Source organism: Camponotus vicinus, unplaced genomic scaffold (genome assembly GCF_025532165.1).
Source record: "Camponotus vicinus isolate PSW18456_S1 unplaced genomic scaffold, iyCamVici1.0 SCAF_14, whole genome shotgun sequence".
Classification (NCBI taxonomy): domain Eukaryota; kingdom Metazoa; phylum Arthropoda; class Insecta; order Hymenoptera; family Formicidae; genus Camponotus; species Camponotus vicinus.
In genome coordinates this window covers 12,997,259-13,021,540 of record NW_028141950.1, presented here as the reverse complement: position 1 = coordinate 13,021,540, position 24,282 = coordinate 12,997,259, and the positions used below count along the sequence as shown (strand labels likewise).

General features: G+C 35.2%; 3 protein-coding genes across 3 annotated transcripts in view; 1 reads left to right on the top strand and 2 right to left on the bottom strand.

The window, feature by feature from the left end:
• Window positions 1-4,075, bottom strand: part of LOC145965440 (uncharacterized) — a 105,842-nt gene extending 101,767 nt beyond the window's left edge. Inside the window, exon 1 of the mRNA XM_083088980.1 lies at window positions 3,932-4,075. Within this exon, the coding sequence (XP_082945106.1) occupies window positions 3,932-4,075 (144 nt within the window). The remainder of the gene's footprint in view (window positions 1-3,931) is intronic.
• Window positions 4,076-7,444: 3,369 nt separating this feature from the next.
• On the top strand, window positions 7,445-10,977 carry LOC145965068 (uncharacterized). The gene is made up of 2 exons (XM_083088348.1): window positions 7,445-9,901; window positions 10,017-10,977. The coding sequence occupies exons 1-2, from the start codon at window positions 9,604-9,606 to the stop codon at window positions 10,025-10,027; spliced, it is 309 nt and encodes a 102-aa protein (XP_082944474.1). The 5' UTR covers window positions 7,445-9,603; the 3' UTR covers window positions 10,028-10,977.
• Window positions 10,978-11,058: 81 nt separating this feature from the next.
• On the bottom strand, window positions 11,059-14,759 carry LOC145965117 (uncharacterized). The gene is made up of 4 exons (XM_083088457.1): window positions 12,810-14,759; window positions 12,613-12,687; window positions 12,365-12,501; window positions 11,059-12,011 (listed from the first exon to the last, which is right to left on the bottom strand). Exons 1-4 carry the CDS (start codon window positions 12,940-12,942, stop codon window positions 11,640-11,642), a joined length of 717 nt encoding a protein of 238 aa, XP_082944583.1. The 5' UTR covers window positions 12,943-14,759; the 3' UTR covers window positions 11,059-11,639.
• Window positions 14,760-24,282: the final 9,523 nt, after the last annotated feature.

The window sequence follows — 24,282 nt, the reverse complement described above, 5'->3', positions numbered from 1 at the left end:
AGAATACCCTTCATCTCTGTTCCTCCGAGCGCGAGTATTCTTTTCGTTTCTTGTGTTTTTGAGGACGTTTCGCTCCCTCTCATCCTCTTTAACACCCCGAGGATAGTATAATTTAACGTCGCAATATATATATATATATATATATATATATATACAGGGTGTAATTGAAAAAGCGCCCATGGAGCAAATAGCGTTATTCCTGATTAAAAATCGAGTCGAAAAGTCCTGAACCATTTTTTTCTATAATGCTTAATAAAGCGGTAATTATTGAGTAAAGTTGCGCCAATAAGCACCGATCTTTAGACGGGCGCACGTCAGTGAGCCGCGCGCCTGGTAGTGTGCGTGAGCGCTCCGCCGTTTCGGATTATGTTTTGCCGCTATCGTGCAATATTTTTATGCGTTGTAATAATGTGAAAAACTTTAATTTGCATTAAAAATCATATTTCTTCCGTCAAAAGCGTTTCCTTAAAAAAAATTTCGACAAGGAGGCTAAAGGTCGGTGCTTATTAGCGCAACTTCATTCAATAATTACCGCTTTATTAAGCATTATAGAAAAAAATGGTTCAGGACTTCTCGACTCGATTTGTAATCAGGAATAACGCTACTTGCTCCATGGGCGCTTTTTCAGTTACACCCTATATATATATACAGGGTGGCCCACGTAGTGTTACAAATTTATATTTCGGAAACGAAGCAATTTAGAGAAAAATGTTTCAGACAAAAGTTGTATGGTTTCAAGGGGGACATAAGATGGTGCTATTAGTTTGAACTTGAAGAGTTACCTGAAGGTCACATGAAGGTCACCTCCAACTTTTTAAATGGGACACCCTATATGCTTATATATATATATATATATATATATATATATATATATATATATACAGGGTGTCCCATTTTAAAAGTTCCACCCTCATAATTTTTCAGGATCAACGTTTGAAGGAAAACGACTCGGATAAAAGTTGTAGGGAACAAAGGGGGCTATCTAATAGTGACGATCTTAATACCTTAATACTTTTACGTATAAAATAATGAGAGGAATCAATTGGTGTAAAGAAAACACATAATTGTCACGGGACACCCTATATATATATAAAGGGTGCCGCATTTTAAAAGTTCCACCCTCATAACTTTTCAGGATCAACGTTTGAAGGAAAACGACTCGGATAAAAGTTGTAGGGAACAAAGGGGGCTATCTAATAGTGACCTTGGATTCGACATTAAAGGTCATTTTCAAGGTCATTTGACGGTCAACTTCCGTTTTTTAAATGGGAACCCCTATTTTTTATTACTTATTCTATATATATATATATATATATATATATATATATATATATATAAAATAACTGCTGTAACATGATTATTAAATTATTTACTAGTTATCGAAAATATGTAACTAATTGTAAGTTAAATTACGGATAAAGAAATAGGAACGAAGTTAGACCGAAAAAAAATAACTGAAACTAATTTCGTTGCAAGTAACGAGTTCCAACTTGATAAATAGCTATAATAATGTAAATATAGATATTATGTAAATAGCTATATGTAATAATGGAAATAAGTAAAATATATCGACAAAAATAATTCTAAATGAAACACTCTTTCACACAATCTTTCATATTTAACAAACTTTTATAAATAAAAGAAATGTAAGTTATTCTAGTTAATCACATTTTAAATTGCTTTAACCATTTTTGATCTGCAAATTATAGTTCAGTTTTAAATCAATTGTTCCTTTTTACAAAAATATCAAAATATTAATAAATCCTAAATTATAAGTAATTAAAAAATCGAAAAATGTTTTGAAAAATAAACTATTCAATGAAAATGCAATGAATTTAGAACTCTGTATAATGTTATCACAAATAGAAAATTAATTACACGATCCAATAAAATTTGACTTTCTTTTATAACATGAATGTAAATAGTCATTTCCGATATGTTTTTGCTTGTTGCACGAATACATTGTTCAAATCTGGCTGTCATAATTTTGAAAAAAATTAAAGAGACCAAAAACGATTTCGAGGATCTTCCTAATATTATAGCATCGAATCTTTTTTCCTAATTTCATTAATACTATGCGAAAGTGTCAACTTTTATAATGCATTTGGTTTTTTTTGGATTTCTGTACAATTTTTCAAGATATAGCAATTTAAAAATAGATATTTTTTCTATGTAATACATGAAACGCATTTTACTCCTTCTTAATATTGCATTATGTATAAAGTAAGCTTTTTGTACTTATACATATAATATAATAACAACATACTACAATAAAAAGCAACAATATTATATTAATATTGTCGCATATACAGGGTGTCGCAGACCACCCGTATCAGCCGAATATCTCAAAAACTGAGCGCGGCAGACAAAAATATTTCAGACAAAAGTTATAAGGTTTCAAGTAACGCATTACATGGCGATATCAGTTTGACCTTGAAGAGTTATTTGAAGGTCACGTGAAGGTCACCGTCAATTTCTTAAATGGAACCCCCTATTTTATATTATATATTCTTGTAGCTTATCTCGAGGGCTTTCTAAAACACTATAATAAAATATTTTTCCCTCAAGAACTTTTTGAGCTAGAAGGCTTGAAATTATTTCTTAATTTTACATAAACCGTAAAATATCTTGTAAAATATTCATTTTTCGATTACCTCACCTTGATACTTTTATGTACAAAATAATGAGAGGAATCAATTGGTGTAAAGAAAACACATAGTTATTTTTACACCAATTGATTCCTCTCATTATTTTGTATATAAAAGTATCAAGGTAAGATAATCGAAAAATGAATATTTTACAAGATATTTTACAGTTTATGTAAAATTAAGAAATGATTTCAAGTCTTATAACTCAATAAGTACTTGAGGCAAAAATATTTTATTATAGTGTTTTGAAAAGCCCTCGAGATAAGCTACAAGAATATGCAATAAAAAATAGGGCTTTCCATTTAAGAAATTGACGGTGACCTTCACGTGACCTTCAAATAACTCTTCAAGATCAAACTGATATCGCCATGTAATGCGATACTTGAAACCTTATAACTTTAGTCTGAAATATTTTTGTCTGCCGCGCTCAGTTTTTGAGATATTCGGCTGATACGGGTGGTCTGCAACACCCTGTATAAACAGCAATACTATTATACGAGCTATTGTGATGTATCTCGACAACTCAAAAAATCATACCGAAACAAAATAATACACATTTTAAATTTAATTGATACTTTTCCATAACATTGACTAAATTTAGAAAAAAAATTGATACCGGTGACAACAACATGAAAATTCTCAAAATCATTGTTTTTTAGTATTTTTGACATCATTTTTCTCAAAATTGTGACGTGATAGCCAAATTTTTGGACAACAAATTTGCGTTTAGCAAGAAAAAATGCATCGGAAATGTCTATCCACATTCGTGTTATAAAAATGGTATTAGACAGTATTATTTATTCAAATAATATAATGTCTTAAAAATTTATAAAGATATTTCAGAAATATTTATGATAAGCTTTAAAAAGTTTGTTCTCTCTCTCTCTTCTTTGCGTTATTTTTTTAAATAATTTAAAATTTAAAGAAATTTTATTTAAAATAGCATTTCTAAGTACCTTATTTATATATGCGATATATAAAAAAATGATAGATTCAAAATTGTGTATGTGTATGTGTAACATAATAAAACTAACTGTAACATAGTAACTTGTAAGAAATAAAATAGATGCATACTTTTTTTTGGTATATAAGTCATAATGAGAAAAACATTATTTTAAATGTTTGATTAATATGAAAGAAACACACTACTCTTTTTTGCACATGTATAAACATTAAAAATATATTCAACTTTTCAAAAAGTTTTAAACATGTGCACGTTAAAATAAATTGTACATATATTACTGTAGGAAAATATTTTTCTTTCAAATTTTATGTAACATTACCTCAAAAAAAGCTTGACTAAAAATAAAAGTTGTTATTATTGTCGGCAAGAATATCTTTATGAAATTATTTTGGGTCGGCCAGCCACCGATTTTCGACATGAGACTCTTATTAATGTTATAGTAACGTTTCACAGTCGACTGCATTTTCACAACTCGACCTGTTGTATTCTATTAATTCTTTCTCGGAGACAAATGTCATATCACTTAAACAATCCCCCTATACCTGTGCAAATGGATATCGCTAATAACATGTCACAGCATTACGGTGTAACATCATAATTGCGGATTGTCAGGAAATGCTAGATGTTCCATCTTCACACTCTTATTTTCTATCTCACATTGTGGCGCAAAATAAAATCGATATCTTGAAATTATAGATATTTTGTGAGATGTCAATCATTGGAACATGCGATATGTGCTTTTTTAGATTCACATTGCATCAAGAATTTTATTTCTCACGATATTATATGATTTCTAATGCAAGTTATGTTATCCCTATATTATAATGTATAGGAAGATCGCATGCGAAAAATATGAAAAGCCGTGTGATATAAGCTAACTAAGCTATGGCTTAGAGTTTCATATTATAAAAAATCATATATGTTATCGCATAAAATTGTTGATAAAAATAATTTGTTTACACAAAATTTTAAAAATTATTTTATTCTGTGTTTTATTTATTTAAATTTTGCAAGCTTCAAATGACAAATTATACCAACTTATACAAATCTGTAAGTATGCACGGTAAGACTTCCGAATAGCCCCTACCTCCGAATTTGATAAAACTTCCAGCATTTGAAAACTATAACAGAACACATTCACACCATAAAGGATTTTTTGCGGAAACGACTAGGAGCGGAGAAATTCAAAAAAGAAAGTTTTCATATATTTCGCAAAAGATACTTATATAAATATCAGAAACGTATATATATACACACACACACACACATACACGCGGGGGATGCAAGAGGGGCCTTTGGCCCTCCTCCCGCACCCACCCCGTCCCCCTCGCTTCGCGTGGAAAGTTGCAAAGTGAAACCTCGCTTCGCGTGGAAAGTTGCACCCTCCTGCACCCACCCCGCCGGTAGGGGTGCCTACGGTAGGGTGCAACTTTCCACGCGAAGCGAGGTTCCACTTTGCAACTTTTCACGCGAAGCGAGAGGGACGGGGTGGGTGTGGGAGGGGGCCGAAGGCCCCCCTTGCACCCCCCCCCCCGTGTGTGTGTGTGTGTGTGTCAGCTCCATGCTGTTATAAACTAAAACGCATGCGCACGTAGTCAAGAAACATGTTCGCGTCACTACATTTAGTTGGTATGATGGATTTTCTAACCTTAAATACCTGCCAACTTTAGACCTTCATAACTTTTTTCGTAAGTAAAAGCGACAATTTTAATTAACAGATTCATGTTCTACGCACTAAAATACGTCAATAAATTAAGTTTCAACGAAATTGGTGAGGATACCCCTCTCCTTCACAATTACCCCACTTATAAATATTTATCAAAATTCAAAAGTCGCAAACTCATGTGGAACAAAACAACTATAAACCTCGTTTCAGGTCAAAGCACAAGGAGATGTGGGGTGGATATTGCTTCACGTGAAAACTCGCAAACCCATATAGAACAAAACATTACAGACCTCACACAGTTTATACCTTTCAACAATCAAAATAACTCCTACATTTTTCAAAATTTTTTTCTCAATAACTTTTTAACAAACAATAAGCAACGGTTAAAACCTTCTGAAAATTGCTCAGAGTTATGACCTTAACAAGATATGTCAAAATCAAAGTAGTCGGAAATAAATCCTAAACGGTAGTTTTACCGTCTTCTTTTTTGAATTTCTCCGCTCCTAGTCGTTTCCGCAAAAAATCCTTTATGGTGTAAATGTGTTCTGTTATAGTCTTCAAATGCTCGAAGTTTCATTAAATTTGGAAGTAGGGGCTATTCGGAAGTTGAGCCGTATACACAAATAAAAAGCCGAAAATTTATTAAATTTATTAAAATTTATTAAAACTAGATGAAGATAAAATATGTAATAAAAATTATCTCATCAAGAAAGAAAATAATGCAAATATATGCTTTTTAAAAAAAATGATGCTCAAAAATGTATAAAAAGAAAAAAGCGCTATTGCTATATTAGAAATTTATATTTAGTTTATTGTTCTATTGATTGGAATATACTTACATATAATCAGAAAAATGAAAAATGCGAGAGTAATTAATGATATATCATAATCATATCAGGACATATTCTAAATAATTTTTCGCTTATTAGCCGAAAAAAATAGTCGTTGCCCAGTTCTCATTACATAGAAGAAAACGGAGAAATATATTTATGAACAAGAAAGGGTATTTTATGAAACAATATTATAGCATTTTTATTTTTCTCCCAATTGTATATTTTATTTTTTTATCTTATATTATTTTTATTTTGTTTGTGTTTCCTATTTTCTGTAAATGTTTCCATTTCTCATGTTCTTTTTTGATATGCCTCTTATTTTGCTAATTATAAAAATGAGAATAGAAAAAAACAAAAATATGATATAATATTGTTTCACAAAACATCTTTCTTTGCTTAAACATATTCTCCAACTTCCTCCACGTGATGAAAGCTGGATAATGATTATTTTTTTCGATGACTAATAAGCCGAAAATTATTTAGAATATTAAATAAAAATTGGTTCTAATAGTGATAATTAAAAATTAAAATTCGCTGTGACAATATGTTATTCCCTCAACGTCGATGTGAGTGGAAGTTCCTATAATGCTAAACATCTATAACATTCATTAAGTTGAATATATAGAAAGATCGATTGGAAATATCCATATCAATCGACGGGCTAACGTCAATATTGAGGAATGCGCCGGCGTCGATCCTCCCTTCTACTAGCCCTCTAGCGAAGTCGCAATCGTCGGAAAAAGGCACTCACTAGAAAACTGAGGAACGGTTCAGACGGATACACATAGAGATCCAGGACTCTTCCGAAAGAACGAACCGTTTTGATAATTGCCCAAATTCCGATACAACAAGGTGGACTGAACTTGATGGAAGTATTATTGAAAATTTGATTCGAATTGGCAGGTGACGTAAATTATAATTTTCAAAATTAATTTGATTTGATTTGTCTAGGATAATCACTTCCACATATTTTGGAATCTCAGTTTCTTAATAGAATTCCAGGGTCCTTTTAACCTCCCATCCCTAAATTCCTTTTATGATTGCCGTACCATTTGTTTTACTAATTTGCTCAAAATTAGTTGGCGCCCATTGATTATTGAATCTTCCTGATTATTATAACGAATTAGAGCCCTAACAGCCACGGACCCGGCCGTATTAGGTGAAGGCTATTTATTGTATAATCTCGGAAATTTACTTTAATGAATTCTTTAATTATTTGCTGTTTAATTTGTTAATGTTACTAAAAGAAAATAGCCTGTCTTATATGGCAAATTAGAGCCACAGCGCAGTAGTTAAAGTACAAAGAAGAAAAAACGTATAATAACGGACTCAGCCTTAATGACCTTGACTTTGACATATGTTGTCGAAATCACTGTCCTCAATAAGTATCAAAAAGTTTTAACCATCGTTCGTTGTTTATTAAAAAGTTATTAACAAATGAAGTTAATGATATAAATGATGTGAAACGAGGTGTACATTTGCAAAATTCCACATGGGTTTGCGACTTTCCATATGAAGCGAGATTCAATCCAAACCTATTGTTGCGTCCGCGGGACGAGGACTTCGAGATATATCGAAGTGCGCGTACTTCGCTATCGGGCACTCGCGGGTCGCGTGAAATAACCAAACACTTTTAAGAACAATGTGAAACTTTAATGAAGAACACAGAACACACACAACAGCGGTTAATAACAAGAAACACAATAACAATTCGTAAACGCGTCCGCTCAGCTTAACAGCTGGCTCCAGAATCAAATGACGGCTGCTGCTATCAACAATTCCTTGACAACGAGATTTTCTTCCTTTTTCAAGACAGACTCGACCGCGACTTAAACCAGGGATGTAGCAATTAGGGGACGTAATTCTGGTCGAATTATAGTTCCCGATGTGTCTCCATGTTCTCCCTGAACTGCTGTTCCAGGTTACCGAACTGCACATCCTCTTGGGACCAAACGACTTCATTGATTCCAGAAATTTCCTCCAAGGCTAAAATCATCTTCAGGCAAGAGGGGAGGTATCTTCCCGTGGACCCTCCGTTCTCTCAAAAGAACTCCTCAGGCCCCCTGACTCGGCATTCGCCCGAAGACTCACAGGGAAACCACGGGTCAAAAACCGTGGGTGAGGCCTTCATCCCTTCTGGTCGTCTTTGTCCTTCTCACTTCTTCCCTTATCCTTCTCTCTTCTTCGTTGCCAAATTCGGAATTATTACAAAATTTCTTTCCCTTAAACAATAAAAAACAATAAAACGAGTAACAAGCACTAAACTTTTTTTTCATCCATACCTTTCTTTTTGGGCCTCGGATGTAGAACCATTCCCTAATCAAAACAATTTGGGAGTCCCTCCCAGAATACTTCGCGGATTACTCTACCGATTACAATTTGCTCAAAGAAATAATTGGAACCAACACAACCATTATTAAAACAAACACCGGAAATCACGAATATTGCCATCCAGGCATTCTAATGAAAGAATTATCCCCTATTCAAAATACATCCGAGCTCGCCTTAATTTTACACACACCAGTTCATTCTTTTTAAAAGAATTTTTTTTAAAGGAAACATTTTTAACATAACTTTTTTTTCTTAAACAAATTACGCGTGCGGATCTGACTGCGTGCGATTTAGTCGCATTTTTAAAATATTGGAGCGACTTAGCTGTTGTGAAGGCTGAGACCGGCTCCCCCGCAGAAGCTGCAGTTCCTCATCGTGCCGGCGAAACATTGCGGCGATTTCCTCCTTCCGTCGCGCTTGCTCCTCGCGTATTCGCCGCATCTCGAGCAAAACGGTCTTTAGAGCCTTCGACTTCGTTCCTGCCGACTCCGACGCAGCCGATTCTGTCGCTCTCGATTCCGACGGCGGCTCGAATTGCTCGCGCCTCCTCCTCTTTGCAGCTATCGTTGCCATCGCACAAAATCACTGTTGTCCGTATTATCCCGGACGAGCCCCCAAAATGTTGCGCCCGGGGCGACGAGATTTATTAAAGACGCGCACTAAGAGAACGGCTGTCGCGGGTCGCGTTAAATAAATTAACACTTTTCGAGAACACACAGGAACTTTAATATGAACACAGAACACACTAATAACAGATTAACACAACGGATTATATTAAAACGCAATTATGGCTCGTAAATGAGAACGCGTCCGTATAGCTTGACGGCTATTCTCCGACTCAGCTGACTATCGTTGTTTATCAACATTCTTCTTGGGAGCTTTCCATCTAGGTGACACAGAGCAGCACGGTGTGACACGGTCGAACACTGTGTCTAGATGCTTGATGGAATGCGTTGTAGTTCTAAACTACATCGCTAGAGTTTTCCATCAAGGCATTTAGATGACACAAAGATCTAGTAAGAAATCGTTTGCTTGAAGAAATTGAGGTTATTTTTGAAAAATTTTTAATGTGTTCAAAGTACGTATGTATTAAATCAAATATAATCACAATTTGTTACTGTTTTTATTGGCGATGAGTTACAAATATATGATACTTTGCAGATGGATATAAATAGAATTGTGTATCAATTGATAGAAACTCCAAACTTAAGTACCAGTTCCGATTCAACCAATTCAAATGAAATGCAAGAATTAGACAGTAGTTCGAGTGGCAGCATTACTTCATCCAGTAGCGACGAAGAGCATGCAGACTTGTTGTTTTTTCCTCTACTGCATTACTTAACAACTGGCCGAAGGAGACATTCAATTACGAATTATCTTTTGATTATTGATTCCTGGACAAATGAAGAGTTTAAGGAACATTTACGATTGAACCGACACACTGCACAAAAACTGATTGGTATGAACATGTTTGATTTATACATATGTTTGATTTATACAATGTTAAACACAATTCACATTATTGTGACCATAATGCGTGCTCTATAAAATATAAAAAGAATTTTTCGTTACAGATGAGTTATAGTTATCAAATTTTATTCCATCGCATTTATTTGGAAAGATACCAATCTCAGCAAAATTGAGCTTTTTGCTTTTTCTGTGGTATATTGCCAACACAGAACCTTTACGCACTATGGCTGATAGATTTGGAATTTCTATCTCATCTGTATTTCGAGTTCTCCGACGGGTCATAGCCTGGTTGATGACGAAATTAGATGAAGTGATTAGATGGCCACAAGGACATGATATAGTAACGACCATTGAAAGTTTTCGTGCTAAGCAAGGAATTTCAAACGTCTTGGGAGCAATTGATGGAACTCATATCCGTATAGAAAAACCTGCAACGTTCGCACAAGACTATTGTAATCGAAAAAAATTCTTTTCCATTAGTTTACAAATAGTAGTAGATGCGAATATGCGGATTACCAACGTACATTGTGGTGAGCCTGGTTCTCTCCATGATGCACGTATATTCAGAAGATCAGAATTGTATCATGCAGCAAATGTTGACAATGGTGTACTATTCCCTAACAATACCTTTTTATTAGGAGACTCCGCATATCCATCTTTGTCATGGCTCGTTCCACCGTTTCGAGATAATGGTCATCTTACACCACAACAGACAGAGTTCAATTTCATACATTCATCCACGCGAATGTCTGTTGAAAGAGCAATTGGGCAATTAAAAGGACGGTTTCGTCGTATCAAATTTTTTACAGAATATCGTGACATGACTTTTATCATAAACACAGTAGTTGCAGCATGCATTTTACATAATTACTGTATTGACAGAAATGATGTTTACAATTTTCCTGAAGATAATGACGACGGTTTTGAGATTTCAGTAGTTGATAATAGGGAACTGGAAATATCAGATCATTGTGCAGCACGAGATCGCAGGATGGAACTTTTTAACGAATTGTTCCCTGAGCAATGATTTATTGCACGTAATTCTCCGAATGGTTGAATAATATTGATTATACAAGACGAATAACTGTTGATAGTAATTAATTATCTTTATTGAACAATAATAATATAATTAATACATTATGTATCTATTAAATCTTGTTTGTAATAAAAAATCTTTGTAAAAAAGAAAATAACACTCTAATCTTTGGCTTATAATAATATATTATTTTTGCGTTGTAATTCACAAAAAAAACACTTAAATGAAAACTAAGAGCCAATTTTACCAACAAGGGTTAACTTCAACCTCGGGTTAAACTATATCTTTGTCTCTTTTCAAATATGTTCTTAAAAAGAGACAAAGATATAGTTTAACCCGAGGTTAAAGAAAAAAAATTAAAAAAAAAATTGGAAATTAAAAAAAATAAAGAACAAAAAATCAGACTTTAGTCAGAATCGGATGTTACACGGAGATTCTGATTCTCTTTATCTTCTACAAATTTTTTTAGTAATTTATATTTTACTCTTTCGATTTCTATAAGTTCTGAGTGGCGGTTTTTTTTCTCTTTCATCTTCTTCGTTGTCATCTCTTTTCGCTGTTCCAATTCAGCCTCTTTCAAATCAAGTTGTCTTTTTTTTAACTTTAAAGCTTCTTTCTTAGTCTCGGTAAGAGTTGCATATCTTTGATCTTTGATGTGATCACGTTCTTCTTTTTTTTGTAAATGATGCAGTCACTGTTTTTCGAGTTCGACCTTGGTTGATGCAATTTTAGAACCCGTTCCATGACACGGACGCTTTCTCTTCGGTGAGCTTATCATCGATGGACTGTTCGGAACCGAAGAAGACGCACACGAAGATTTTCTTTCACACGAAGAAGAACTTTCTAAAGAAATTGAAGTATAAGGATTGGATGTTTTAGATGTTAACTTTGATGATACAGTTTGCCCAGCAATGGCGCGCTGCCGCGGTCCGAGAATTTCATCCATCTGCTCGAAATATTCGAAATCCATGCGAGCCCTTCCTGATAATGAATTATTATCTACCACTTCTTTGTATTTTTTCACTAATGCATTGATTTTCCATCGCACTTGATCGTTCGTCATCTAAAATATAAAAGGGTGTTCGCAGTGTTAAGACATACTTTTATTAAATTTAAATTGAAAAATAAAAAAAGCAGTGCAACTGCATCTATATATATATCTTATACTTCTATACTATTCTATTATATAAATATTTCGTTCGTATGTATGTACGGGATTAACTTGAAAAGTATTGAAATCTTTTTATTAAAAAATTTACTCGATATTTAAAAAATATCGAACCTCTCCAAATGTCTTATATTCAGAATGATAAATCGATAAAGTCCTACAATGCTTTAATTTTTTCACTCAAAATGCAAATTGCAAATATTTCACAGAAAGGTATACCGTACACCTGCCTTTTAACAAAACAATACCTCTATTCCAAAATCCAACAGTCCAATTCTTATTGCCTCCCATATTTTCCCTTTTTTTTTAGGATGATCCATCATGTTCATATTTGCCTCATAAAGACTTATAGCTGCCAATGTTGCTTTTCGATCCCAAATGGCATCTGTAAAAATATATGTAAATATAAATAAAATATCCACATATATTTATATATTTATATATCCTCATACATTCTATATATTTTATATTTATATTTGAGTTAAATATTACATACGTTCTTTACTTGTTGAATTTGACAATTGCGTCGCATCTTCTTTATTGTTTTCAATGCTTTGTGAACAAGGCATTTCTATAAAAAGTTAAAGTACAATTTAAAAATTTATTATTATAACCTGCTCGCATTCATCATTTACGGACAGGTCAACATGTGTAAACTAAAATAGATAATAAATTCTCTGTTACTATACTCACGTTTATCCTCTTCACAGTAAAATAAAACATTATTATTTTCTTCCATAAATACAGCCTTCCCCAAAAAACAATTATGGATGGAAATATCATCGAATAACGGAATTTGTTTGTTGCAATGCTTGCAAATATACATTGCTGCAAAAGTATAAAAATATGATTAATAATTCTTATGTATGTACAGAATATATATGGTATTTTAGCATTCAAATGTTCCAAATAATTTATTTCGAAATAAGTTAGGCAAATTTGAATGCTAAAATGCTATATATTTTGTACAAATCGTATATACTTCTCACAAAACTATGAAAAAGAAAATATTAACTTATGGTATACCACATGTATCAAATGAAACATCCCTATAATATCATTCGAAGATTGGCAGCCATGAACCAGACTCTGTGTTCGACTATGCTCTACAGCTGTGTTCGACCGTGCTGTGGCGTGTTGTTGTTGGAAAGCACCACATGTGACACTGTGTCGATGTGTGTCGTCTGCCTTGATGGAAAGCTCCCCTTGTCAACGGGATCCGGACAACGGCAGGACCGTAACGACTCGGGCGCGCGCGTAACACTGCCCCTCCTCTTCAAGATTGTCGTCCCGACAATTAGCAAGGGGCTCGATGACTAATCTACGCGGACTTCCAGAGACCCTGAACGATATCCTGCTCTCCCTGAGCTGTTGCTCCAGATTACCGAGCATCGCTCCGATCAGGCCCCAATCCACTGGGCAGACTCCCAATCGATTCTTCCCAGAGAGTTGGCCAGACCTTCAAGAATCGACTCCAGGGCAGCCTCCCATTCCAGTCATCTTTCTCGTGCTCGGCGCAAGTCTTTTTTTCCTGTCCTTATCTTCCCGTGCCTTTCTTCGGACAAGAGGGGGGTATCTACCGTGGACCTATCGTCCTAGAAGAACTCCTCAAGTCCCTGCCTCGGCATTCGCCCTTCGGCTCACGGGAAAACCACGGCTCAAAAACCGTGGGCGAGGCAGTCTTCTATTAAGATCTCCTCTTCAAATGTTTGTCACAGTAGACTACTCTGACGCGTCTCCAAAATTTCTTTCCTTTACAACAAAAACAATAAAACGAGTAACAAGCACTAAACTTTTCCATCCATACTTCTCCCCTCGGGTCTCGGATGTAGAACCAATCCCTAATCAAAATAAAATTTAGGAGTCCGTCCCACAATACTTCGAGGATTTCTCTACCAATTACAATTCATTCAAAGAAATAATTAGAACCAATACGACCATTATTTAAACGAACACCGGAAATCACGAATATTGCCATTCAGGCGTTCTAATGAAAGAATTATCCCCTATTCAAAATACATCCGAGCCCGCTTTAATTTCAAACACGTTAGCTCATTCTATTTAAAGAAAATTTTAAAAAGGAAACATTTTTAACATAACGTTTTTTTTTTAAAACAAATTACGCGTGCGGATCTGACTGCGTGTGATTTAGCCGCATTTTTTTAAAATATTGGAACGACTTAGCTGTGTGAAAGCTGAGACCGGCTCCCCCGCAAAAGCTGCAACTCCTCGTTGTGCCGGCGAAGCATTGCGGCGATTTCCTCGCGCATTCGCCGCATCTCAAGCAGCACAGTCTTTAAAGCCGTCGACTCCGTCGCCGCCGATTCTGTCGCTCTCGATTCCGACGGCGGCTCGGATTGCTCGCGCCTTCTCTTCGCAGCTATCGTTGCCACCGCACAAAATCACTGCTGTCCGTTTTATTCCGGACGAGCCCCCAAAATGTTGCGTCCGCAGGATGAGGACTTCGAGATATATCGAAGTGCGCGTACTTCGCTATCGGGGACTCGCGGGTCGCGTGAAATAACCAAACACTTTTAAGAACAATGTGAAACTTTAATATGAACACAGAACACACTAATAACAGATTAACACAACGGATTATATATATATATTAAAACGCAATTATGGCTCGTAAACGAGAACGCGTCCGTATAGCTTGATGGCTATTCTCCGACTCAGCTGACTATTGTTGTTTATCAACATTCTTCTTGTCAACGGGATCCGGACAACGGCAGGGCCGCAACGACTCGGGCGCGCGCGTAACACTATATGTCTAGTATTTGGTAGTAGATCCCACCCGCAGGGGGGGCGGAACCCACTGTTCTGTGCATGCACTTTGTAATGCAAAGCGAGGTTCTATATGGGTTTACAACTTTTCTTTTGAGTTGAAACTAGACACATAGGTTTAGATTGAACCTCGCTTCGCGTGGAAAAGTATATGTGTGGATACAATGAGTTGCACCCCCTGCGGGGGGCTCCACTACTAAAAAACTAGACACATAGGTTTCAGTTGAAACTCGCTTTGCGTGAAAAGTTGTAAACTCATATGAAATCTCACTTTGGATTAAAAAATGTATTTTTACTTCTAAGTGAGCGAGAAGTGTATTCACAAATTAATAATACATTTTTATATATATAATGGAAAAGAGTTTATTACAATGTTATTATAATGTTATCAATAGATAATGTTATCAAATGTGCCAGAGTACACTATATTAAATGTATATGGTGTCACAAATATTATGTTTTACTTAGTAAACTTTTTTTGTTAATAACTTTTTAATAAACGACGAGCGACGCTTAAAACTTTTTGGAGGATACTCAGAACAGTGACCTTGACAACATATGTCAAAGTCAAGGTCAAGATCATTGGGGCTGGGTCCATTATTATGCATTTTTATCGAAAAAACACTTTCTCTTTTCTAATTACTCGTATATTTCAAAATGAATATTACAAGTACATAGAAATACCCTTAAAACTTAAAAAATAATAAAAACTATGTTTGAAATTGAAAAGTCATTAGAATTTTTCTATGATCAAATTATTATATTTTGTGAAATATCAAGCGACGCGGTAGCTTCGCGATGCCAAGTACATAAAAAAAAATCTCGACGTGGCTCTACCAAGTACCTTATCCGGAATTTTGGATCTAATAAACTTTCGATTAAGATATTTAATAAACTAAGCTGTAATCAAAAATATAACGGCATTTTTATTATATAATGTGAATGTAAGCTTTCGATTGCGACCAGTTTGAATAAAATCGGTGCAGTCAATCCTGAGAAATGGTGATCGAATATCAGAATTGTTGACATTTTTTTTCTTCAGGATTAGGATTTTTTTCTTCAGACTTACGTATGCTCGCACGCACACACGCAAAGCGATTTTGTCCCTCAACACGCGTGTTTGCAGCGCTCATGTACGATTACTCTGTCAAGTGTGCCAAATACGCCTTAAGAAATAAGATTATATGTATATATGTGCATGCATACGTGTAATGTGTGTGCATATGTGTAAGACATTAATTTATCGTATAGTAATTTTCAAAAATCATCCCTTCGGGATGGAATTTAATATCTCAAAAACGGCAAGCGGTAAAAATATAGAAACTGTACTAAATAAAATTTTTAAAAAAAGTAATTTGCTATGTTACGTCCAGACCCTGGAATGGATGGGCCGTATGGAAGGACGCAACTTACTTACCCCGTGACACACTTTATTCGGATGTGTGTATGGATCGGGTCGTGCGAATGTGAAGGGCCTGATACAGGTCAGCGACCGAAGGTCCCTTTAACGCTATGTTTCTAGACCTATTCGCTCGGTGGTCCCTTTTCGATAAAGAAACTTAATTTTTTTACGCGGGACGGGACTCAGTGCGATCTCAGGATTTAGGGAAGAGAACGGGTTAAATAGTTAAATTATATATTAAATTAAGAATACAATATAATATTTAAAAAGATAAAGAAAGAATGAAAAATACATATTAGCGCTTATAACCATGTGTGTGTGTGTGGGTATCCGTATGTATATATTCTCGCGGGTGTTACAGCGGTTCGGAAGTCATAGTCAGAATATACAGGGAGGAATTTACGTTAAGAATTAGGTTCTGACTGGTTATTACAATATATATATATATATATATATATATAGCATTTCCGCACCTATGTCCATATAACATTTTTTCATCCTTCAGGTGTGAGGAATATCTCCTTAAATTTTTGACATACCTTTTTAGAACACCCTATATATATATATATATATATATATATATATATATATATATATAATTAATATAACATAAGAAATAAGACAAAAATAAAAAGTAGATATGTAATAAAAATATGAATAACGCTTACTCATTAAAGGAAGTATAGAATTCGTCGCTTACGCATGTGTTATAATTAGAATTAAAATTTTCTAAATTCGCTGAAACACAGGTTTAAATTAAAATACAATGATAAGATTAAGATAAGAGATTCGCCAAGTCTAAGTTCGAAAATTATTCATCTATTTCAACGGTTTCTCCAAAAAGTAGTGATAATATAAAGGAAAATTATATAAAGAGAAAAAAAAATAATAATAAAAAGATGGGAAAAGAAAATGAAAGGGAGTAAAGAAAAAAATAGAAATGAAGAGTTAAACATATATAAAGAAGGGTTGAAACGAGATATAAAGATAGAAAACAATACAAATTCTCGCTGAATAAATCAGAAAAGCAACTAAAGGGAAATAAGAATTAAGGAGTAATCGCGAACCACCTTTCGGATATTCTAGGCGAACAAAGGATTATTCGCGAACCGCCTTTCGGAGATTCTAAGCGAATGAAGGATTATTCGCGAATCACCTTTCGGAGATTCTAAGCGAACAAAGGATTATTCGCGAACCGCCTTTCGGAGATTCTAGGCGAATTAAGAAGAACAAGGAATGAGACTGGAGAAGGGATGAGACAAGGATTGATTGATTGATGGCAATTAGTAAAAATTTAATGGTTATTAAACCGTTTAGAATTATTTGTCAGACATAGATTTTAAATTGTGAGATAGTAAGATATGAGAAAGGGAGAAAAAAATAAAAATTACTCAATTTTATTCACTACTCGTTGGTATCACAAAAAAGAGTGCGTTGATAAAATTGCAATCGCTGAGGTCGGAGCTTTATAACATGAAGAGCTTTATAACATGAAGAGCTGGGTAATGGAGATGTTCACCAGAAAATTCACACGATGCACAATTAAATGTTAACAAAATCATTTTCACGGTGATAAAAAACAGATTAATAACTCAATTGCATAACGCAAAAAGGACCCCGAGGCTATATAATTTGAAACAAATTAAGATTGAATGACTGAATCTTGACTGGAACTGTGAACTGAACTGTTAACTGCACTGCTCCTCGTCGGAAAAATTAGCGTACTGAACTGTCAACTAGAGTGCTCGTCGCGCCTTGTGCTTGCATTTTTTAAAGTTATTGCTCCTCCTCCTTACTGGATGGTGGGAATCTTTTTAAACAAATGAAATAATTTCAATTACTCCCTTCTTAAGGACAAGGAGGCTGATTTTTGGGAGGAGAGGCGTTTCTTCAGATTTTAATTGGTTAAGCCCTTTGGCTCGAGATTTAGCTCCATCCAGTAGAGAATGGGAGTAAGTTGATTAACTTATTGTTCTTGATGATTTAAGGATTCGGAGCGCTTGAAGGTGGCCTGTCGAACGAGCGCACGTGCACTATCAATTTCAAGAATATTGCCGTATGTTTAGATTTTGACAATGTTTCCGAGAACCAGATCTTTCTTTGTTTTAAAAATTCTTTAGATAGAGCGACTTCGAACATAAAGCCGTATCAATAGATACGAAGCGATTGAAATCTCTAACAACTTTTCTTCTCATAATTCACGAATTTATTTAGAGTTTCGTTAACGCTATCTCGATCATTCTCACAAGGGGAGGGCCAGACCTTCAGGACACCGATTTTTTTTAAACTTCACACACATGTAGAGGACCCTTAGGACAATCTACTGCGCAAGCAGTAAGGCGCACCTCTCAAGCTTTTTCAAGAAAATCAAGAAAGAAGTTTTACGAGATGACTATACAGGGTATCCCATTTTAAAAGTTCCACCCTCATAACTTTTCAGGATCAACGTTTGAAGGAAAACGAATCCAATAAAAGTTGTAGGGAACAAAGGGGGCTATCTATTAGTGACCTTGGATTCGACATTAAAGGTCATTCTCAAAGTCATTTGAAGATCAACTTCCGTCTTTTAAATGGGAACCCCTATTTCTTATTACTTATTCTTGTAGCTTATCTCGAGAGCTTTCCAAAACACTATAATAAAGTATTTCTTCATTCAGTACTTTTTGAGTTATGAGGCTTGAAATAATTTCTTAATTTTATATAAACCATAAAATATCTAGTAAAATATTCATTTTTCGATTATCTTACCTTAATACTTTTATGTACAAAATAATGAGAGGAATCAATTGATGTAAAGAAAAAAGAGTTGTTTTTAAGAAAAAATATGTAATTTGCAATTAACAATTCCATATTTTTTCTTAAGAACAACTGTATGTTTTCTTTACACCGATTGATTCCTCTCATTATTTTGTACATAAAAGTATTAAGGTAAGATAATCGAAAAATGAATATTTTACTAGATATTTTATGGTTTATATAAAATTAAGAAATTATTTCAAGCCTCATAACTCGAAAAGTACTGAATGAAGAAATACTTTATTATAGTATTTTGGAAAGCTCTCGAGATAAGCTACAGGAATAAGTAATAAAAAATAGGGGTTCCCTTTTAAAAAACGGAAGTTGAGCTTCAAATAACCTTGAAAATGACCTTTAATGTCGAATCCAAGGTCACTATTAGATAGCCCCCTTTGTTCCCTACAACTTTTATCCGAGTCGTTTTCCTTTAAACGTTGATCCTGAAAAGTTATGAGGGTGGAACTTGTAAAATGGGACACCCTGTATACCGTTATTTTGCTACGGTTAGGACGAGTCGCCAGTAGCGCAGTGGTAGCGGTCCGAGCTCGTAATCCCGTGGTCACTGGTTCGAGTCCCGCTCGGGCGATTTTTTTTTCTATTTTTTAATCCTCATTTTCTTTCAATATTCTGTAATATCTGATAGTAGTTTTGAATGCTGGAATATATATATATATATATATATATATATATATGTTGAAATATGCATGGTTTGCATCGAAATTATCTGACGAAAGAGAAATTTTCTTCAATGTAAATGAAGTTTGCTTCCCTGTGGAAGAATTGAAATCCCCGTGTGCGTGTGAGAAGGCTGCATTTATTAGATGCAGCGTATGCCGCTGCAATTTATGTTTCATTTGTTCGTATGACGAATATCATCCAAAGAAATGTATTATTCCAAGCACTTCCGGCGATGAATATAAGCATAAGTAATATAAACATTAATGTAAGCACAGTATTTTATCATTATATGTGTATAAAAGGTAATTTTGATTTTTGAATAAAATAAAAACAGCTGCAAAAATAAAAAAACTACATTGTATTTTCCATCATTCAATATAAACTACTGTTAGATATTACAGAATATTGAAAGAAAATGTGGATTAAAAAAAAGAAAAAAAATCGCCTGAGCGGGACTCGAACCAGTGACACGGGATTACGAGCTCGGACCGCTACCACTGCGCTACCGGCGATTCGTGCTAACCATAGCAAAATAACGGTATATAGTCATCTCGTAAAACTTCTTTCTCGATTTTCTCGAAAAAGCTTGAGAGGTGCGCCTTACTGCTTGCACAGTAGATTGTCCTAAGGGTCCTCTACATGTGTGTGAAGTTTAAAAAAAAATCGGTGTCCTGAAGGTCTGGATCCTCCCCTTGTCAGTATTAGATTTGTTTGGTTCAAATGTCAGTTATATGCGCGGATTAGGTTGCGTTCTTTATATGCTATCATTAATTTTAAGAAGGATCGCTTTGCGTTTCAAATGCAAGCCGATCCTTGGTTTCTTTCTTTCACGATATTGTTTCGAAGAAAAAAAAGAATCGTGGAGTCCACCGGACGTAACAGCTATATAGTAATAATTTTCAAAAACCATTCCTTATAAAAGAAATTTTTAAAAATTACTCCTTGGGGGTGAAATTTAATATCTTAGAAGCGGTGTACAACAAAAATATAAAACCTGTGCCGTTAAATAAGATCTGTAAAAAGACTAATTGACCATAAAGTAACAATTTTTAAAAATCACCTCTTGGAGATGAAATTTAAAATCTTAGAAACAATGTGCTACAAAAATATAAAATCTGTGCCGATAATACTTGTAGAAAGACTAATTGACCGTATAGTAACAATTTATAAAAATCATTCCTTGGGGGTGAAGCCTAATATTTCAGAAACGGTGCACCACAAAAATATAAAACCTGTACCATTAGTTGTGACTTGTTAAAACACTAATTAAGCGTAAAATAACAATTTTTAAAAACCACCCCTTGGGGATGAAATCTAATATTTCAGAAACGGTGCACCACAAAAATATAAAACTTGTGAGTAAAGGTTGATATTAGGGGGCTCACCTCCGATGAGCTTCACCTTCATATATGTTATCAAGGTCACTTTCCTGAGTAACATGCAAGAGGTTTTAGCCGTCGCTCGTTGTTTATTAAAAAGTTATAAACGAAAGAAGTTTTACGAACTTCACATAATTTTCGGATACCATGTACAGTAAGCGATAACAATTCTTTCTTAGGCGGGGCAAAGGGAGCGTAGAACTAGCCAATCAGCCGGCAGTGCGGCAGTGGCTGATTGGCCAGTTTTATGTTCCCCTTGCCCCGCCTAGGAAAGAATCGCTTACTGTACAATAACAGACTTCTTGTCGCGTTGAAAGTTATAAATGTGAATAAACGTATTGAAAAACATCTCAATTTCTTTGACCTTACCAAGTACATTGATTATAATAGAAATGTACAATAACATACCTTTTGTCACATTGAAAATTATATATTTTAACTTTCTATGCAAAGCGAGGTCCACCCCACACTACCCATGAGTCAGCGCGAAACGAAATCTATATTGTATGGTTCCACATGGGTTTGCAACTTTCTATGCGAAGCGGGGAACTATAGATCTTGTTTTGCACTGATTCAGAAGTAGTGTAGGATAAACCTTGTTTCGCATAGAAAGTTGCAAACCCATGTGGAACTATACAATAATAGACCTTGTTTCGCACTGACTCAGGGGTGGTGTGGGGTAGACCTCGTTTCATGTAGAAAGTTAAAATATGTAATTTTTAATGTAACAAAAGGTATGTTATTGTACATTTCTATTATAATCAATATACTTGCTAATGAACATATATTATTGATAAATATGTATTTATTCAGCATTATTATTGTTAATGGGATACATTTTTTTCATTATTTCAAAAAATGTTTCTATTCTTTCTTCAAAATTCTTTTAAATACACAACGAACAACGAGTAAAACCTCTTACATGTTACTCAGGAGAGTGACCTTGATAACATATGTCAAGGTGAAGGTCCTTGGTGGTGAAATCTAATATTTCAGAAACGGTGCACCACAAAAATGTAAAACCTGTGGACTTGTAGAAAGACTAATTAAGCGTATAATAACAATTTTTAAAAATCATCCATTGGGGGTGAGATCTAATATTTTAGAAACGGTGCACCACAAAACTATAAAACCTGTGGACTTGTAGAAAGACTAATTAAGCGTATTGTTCGAGAAAATTTGTATCATATTGTAAAGCAGTTATATTTCAGAGAGAGCTCTCTCGAATATTCTCGAACGGAACGTTATTTTTGCGGACAAAGGCTGATTATTTGATTTGGTTTTTTCGGGCTTTATGTTAAAAAGTCAATATCTAAGTCGAAACAAACAGGGTATCGGTGTTGATCTACGATTGATCGAAATAATCGAACGATCTGGATCGATGGCTTATTTGGATAATTCGATACTGGGAGCCTTATTCCTTGTTTTCAAAAAGACTCACTGTACGATCAGAAGTCACACGGAACACACGCGTTCATCTTAATCCGTAAAAATGATACTTGTTTCGTGAGTTGAAATTCTAAACGCGTTCGGGCGGCCCGTAATAATCGAGTTGTTTTCTTTAATAAAGTACTTTAATTCTCTGTATAGACTCTTTTGATTTCGTCTACCTTTCTCACCGGCGAAAAAAATAAATATCTTTAATGCAGTTGTGTAAATCGAAGGCGCGGCTACATTAAATAGTCCTTCGAGCCGGATATGTGAGAGAGACGAACAGTTAGTTGAAGTGCCTCGAGTGCGAGTGAGAATATTAAGGCGAGGGTAAGCGAACTCATAAAAACTATAAAGAAAAAGAGGTGCGCGATATAATTATATCGGTATATTCCAGCTATCGCAAAAATATTTCGTGCTTTGCAGTGCCGTTCGAGCCGTCAGCTGAGTGATACCGATTCATCACTCTCGAACAGTATATCATGAGTGCATTAATAAGATCCTGTGTTAACGTCAGTGCAGCTGCGTAATTAGTGTATTATTAACGGCATAGTGCTCCTTAGCATATCGCCTATTACGCCATGCATAATCTGCAGCGTCGCGCTTTACGTACTTTTCTCGCGCTCCTTAGTGCGGTCTTAAGTTCGTCATGCTTTTCAGCGCATCTGCTGTGTGCGTTCTGCGTAATCTGCAGCATGCACGTACATTCAAGTGTCGTGCACAGTTTAAGTGCAATTTTTCCGTGTTTCTCAAACACATTCTTGCGACGGCAGCTCGCCGCGCATCTTCGCACGTTAATTATGCTCAGCGTCCGTGCAAAAAGGACAAGCATTGTCCTCTCACTTGCGATTATGGCTGACGATCTGCAGGATCTCCTCATCGAGCAAGCAGCTATAATTACTTCGATGAAGCAAGTGCTCGCAATTTCGAAAAAATTGGAAAGGCAAATATAACCCAATACAAGGGGAAAAATCGATTGGACCACTTAGAGGCATTATGGGAAAAGTGTCAACGACTACACGTCCGGCTTCTTCAGGTGACTACGACCGAGGAGCAACGTATCATCGGATACTTCACCGCGAAGGAGTTCTATGACGCTGAGGATGCCTACCATGAAGCCGCAGATTATCTCGCCGATCTCATTGATAAGCTCTCCCACGGCAATCAAAACGCAGTTGCTTCGGTAAGCGATATCTCATTACGAGAATCTTCCAATATAATGCCTTTACAATTACCTCGCATCTCGTTATCGAAATTCTCCGGGAACTTCGAGTGGGAGAACTTTCGCGGGTGTACTTCCGAAAATCGATTACCTCCAATTTGAATGAAATTTTGTAGAAAGCTTCCTTTTAGCTTAAAATACAAGCCTGTAAAAGGAATTTTAGCAACTGCTACAAAAGTCATTTTTTTTAAAGCAAGGTTCCACATGGGTTTGTAACTTTCCACGCGAAGCGAGGGGGACGGGGTGGGTGCAGGAGGGGGGCCGAAGGCCCCCCTTGCACCCCCCCCCGTGTGTGTGTGTGTGTATTTTGCTTGTTGCGCGACCTTGTTTACATTTGTTACATTTGTTTACATTTTTTGCTAGCCGTTACTCGTGATCTACGTTTCGATTTGTGTTGACTACGTATGTATCGTTCAAAGAAGTAACGTTAACTAGTAAGCTAATAAAGCTTTGTTCAGTATTTTTTTGTGT

Coding starts and splice junctions, on each gene's coding strand:
- LOC145965068 (XM_083088348.1), top strand. CDS start 9,604: ATGGATATAAATAGAATTGTGTATCAATTGATAGAAACTCCAAACTTA.
- LOC145965117 (XM_083088457.1), bottom strand. CDS start 12,942: ATGTATATTTGCAAGCATTGCAACAAACAAATTCCGTTATTCGATGAT. Junction 12,502..12,612: donor AAATTCAACAAGTAAAGAAC/GTATGTAATATT, acceptor ATATTTTTACAG/ATGCCATTTGGGATCGAAAA. Junction 12,012..12,364: donor TGTTGGATTTTGGAATAGAG/GTATTGTTTTGT, acceptor TTTATATTTTAG/ATGACGAACGATCAAGTGCG.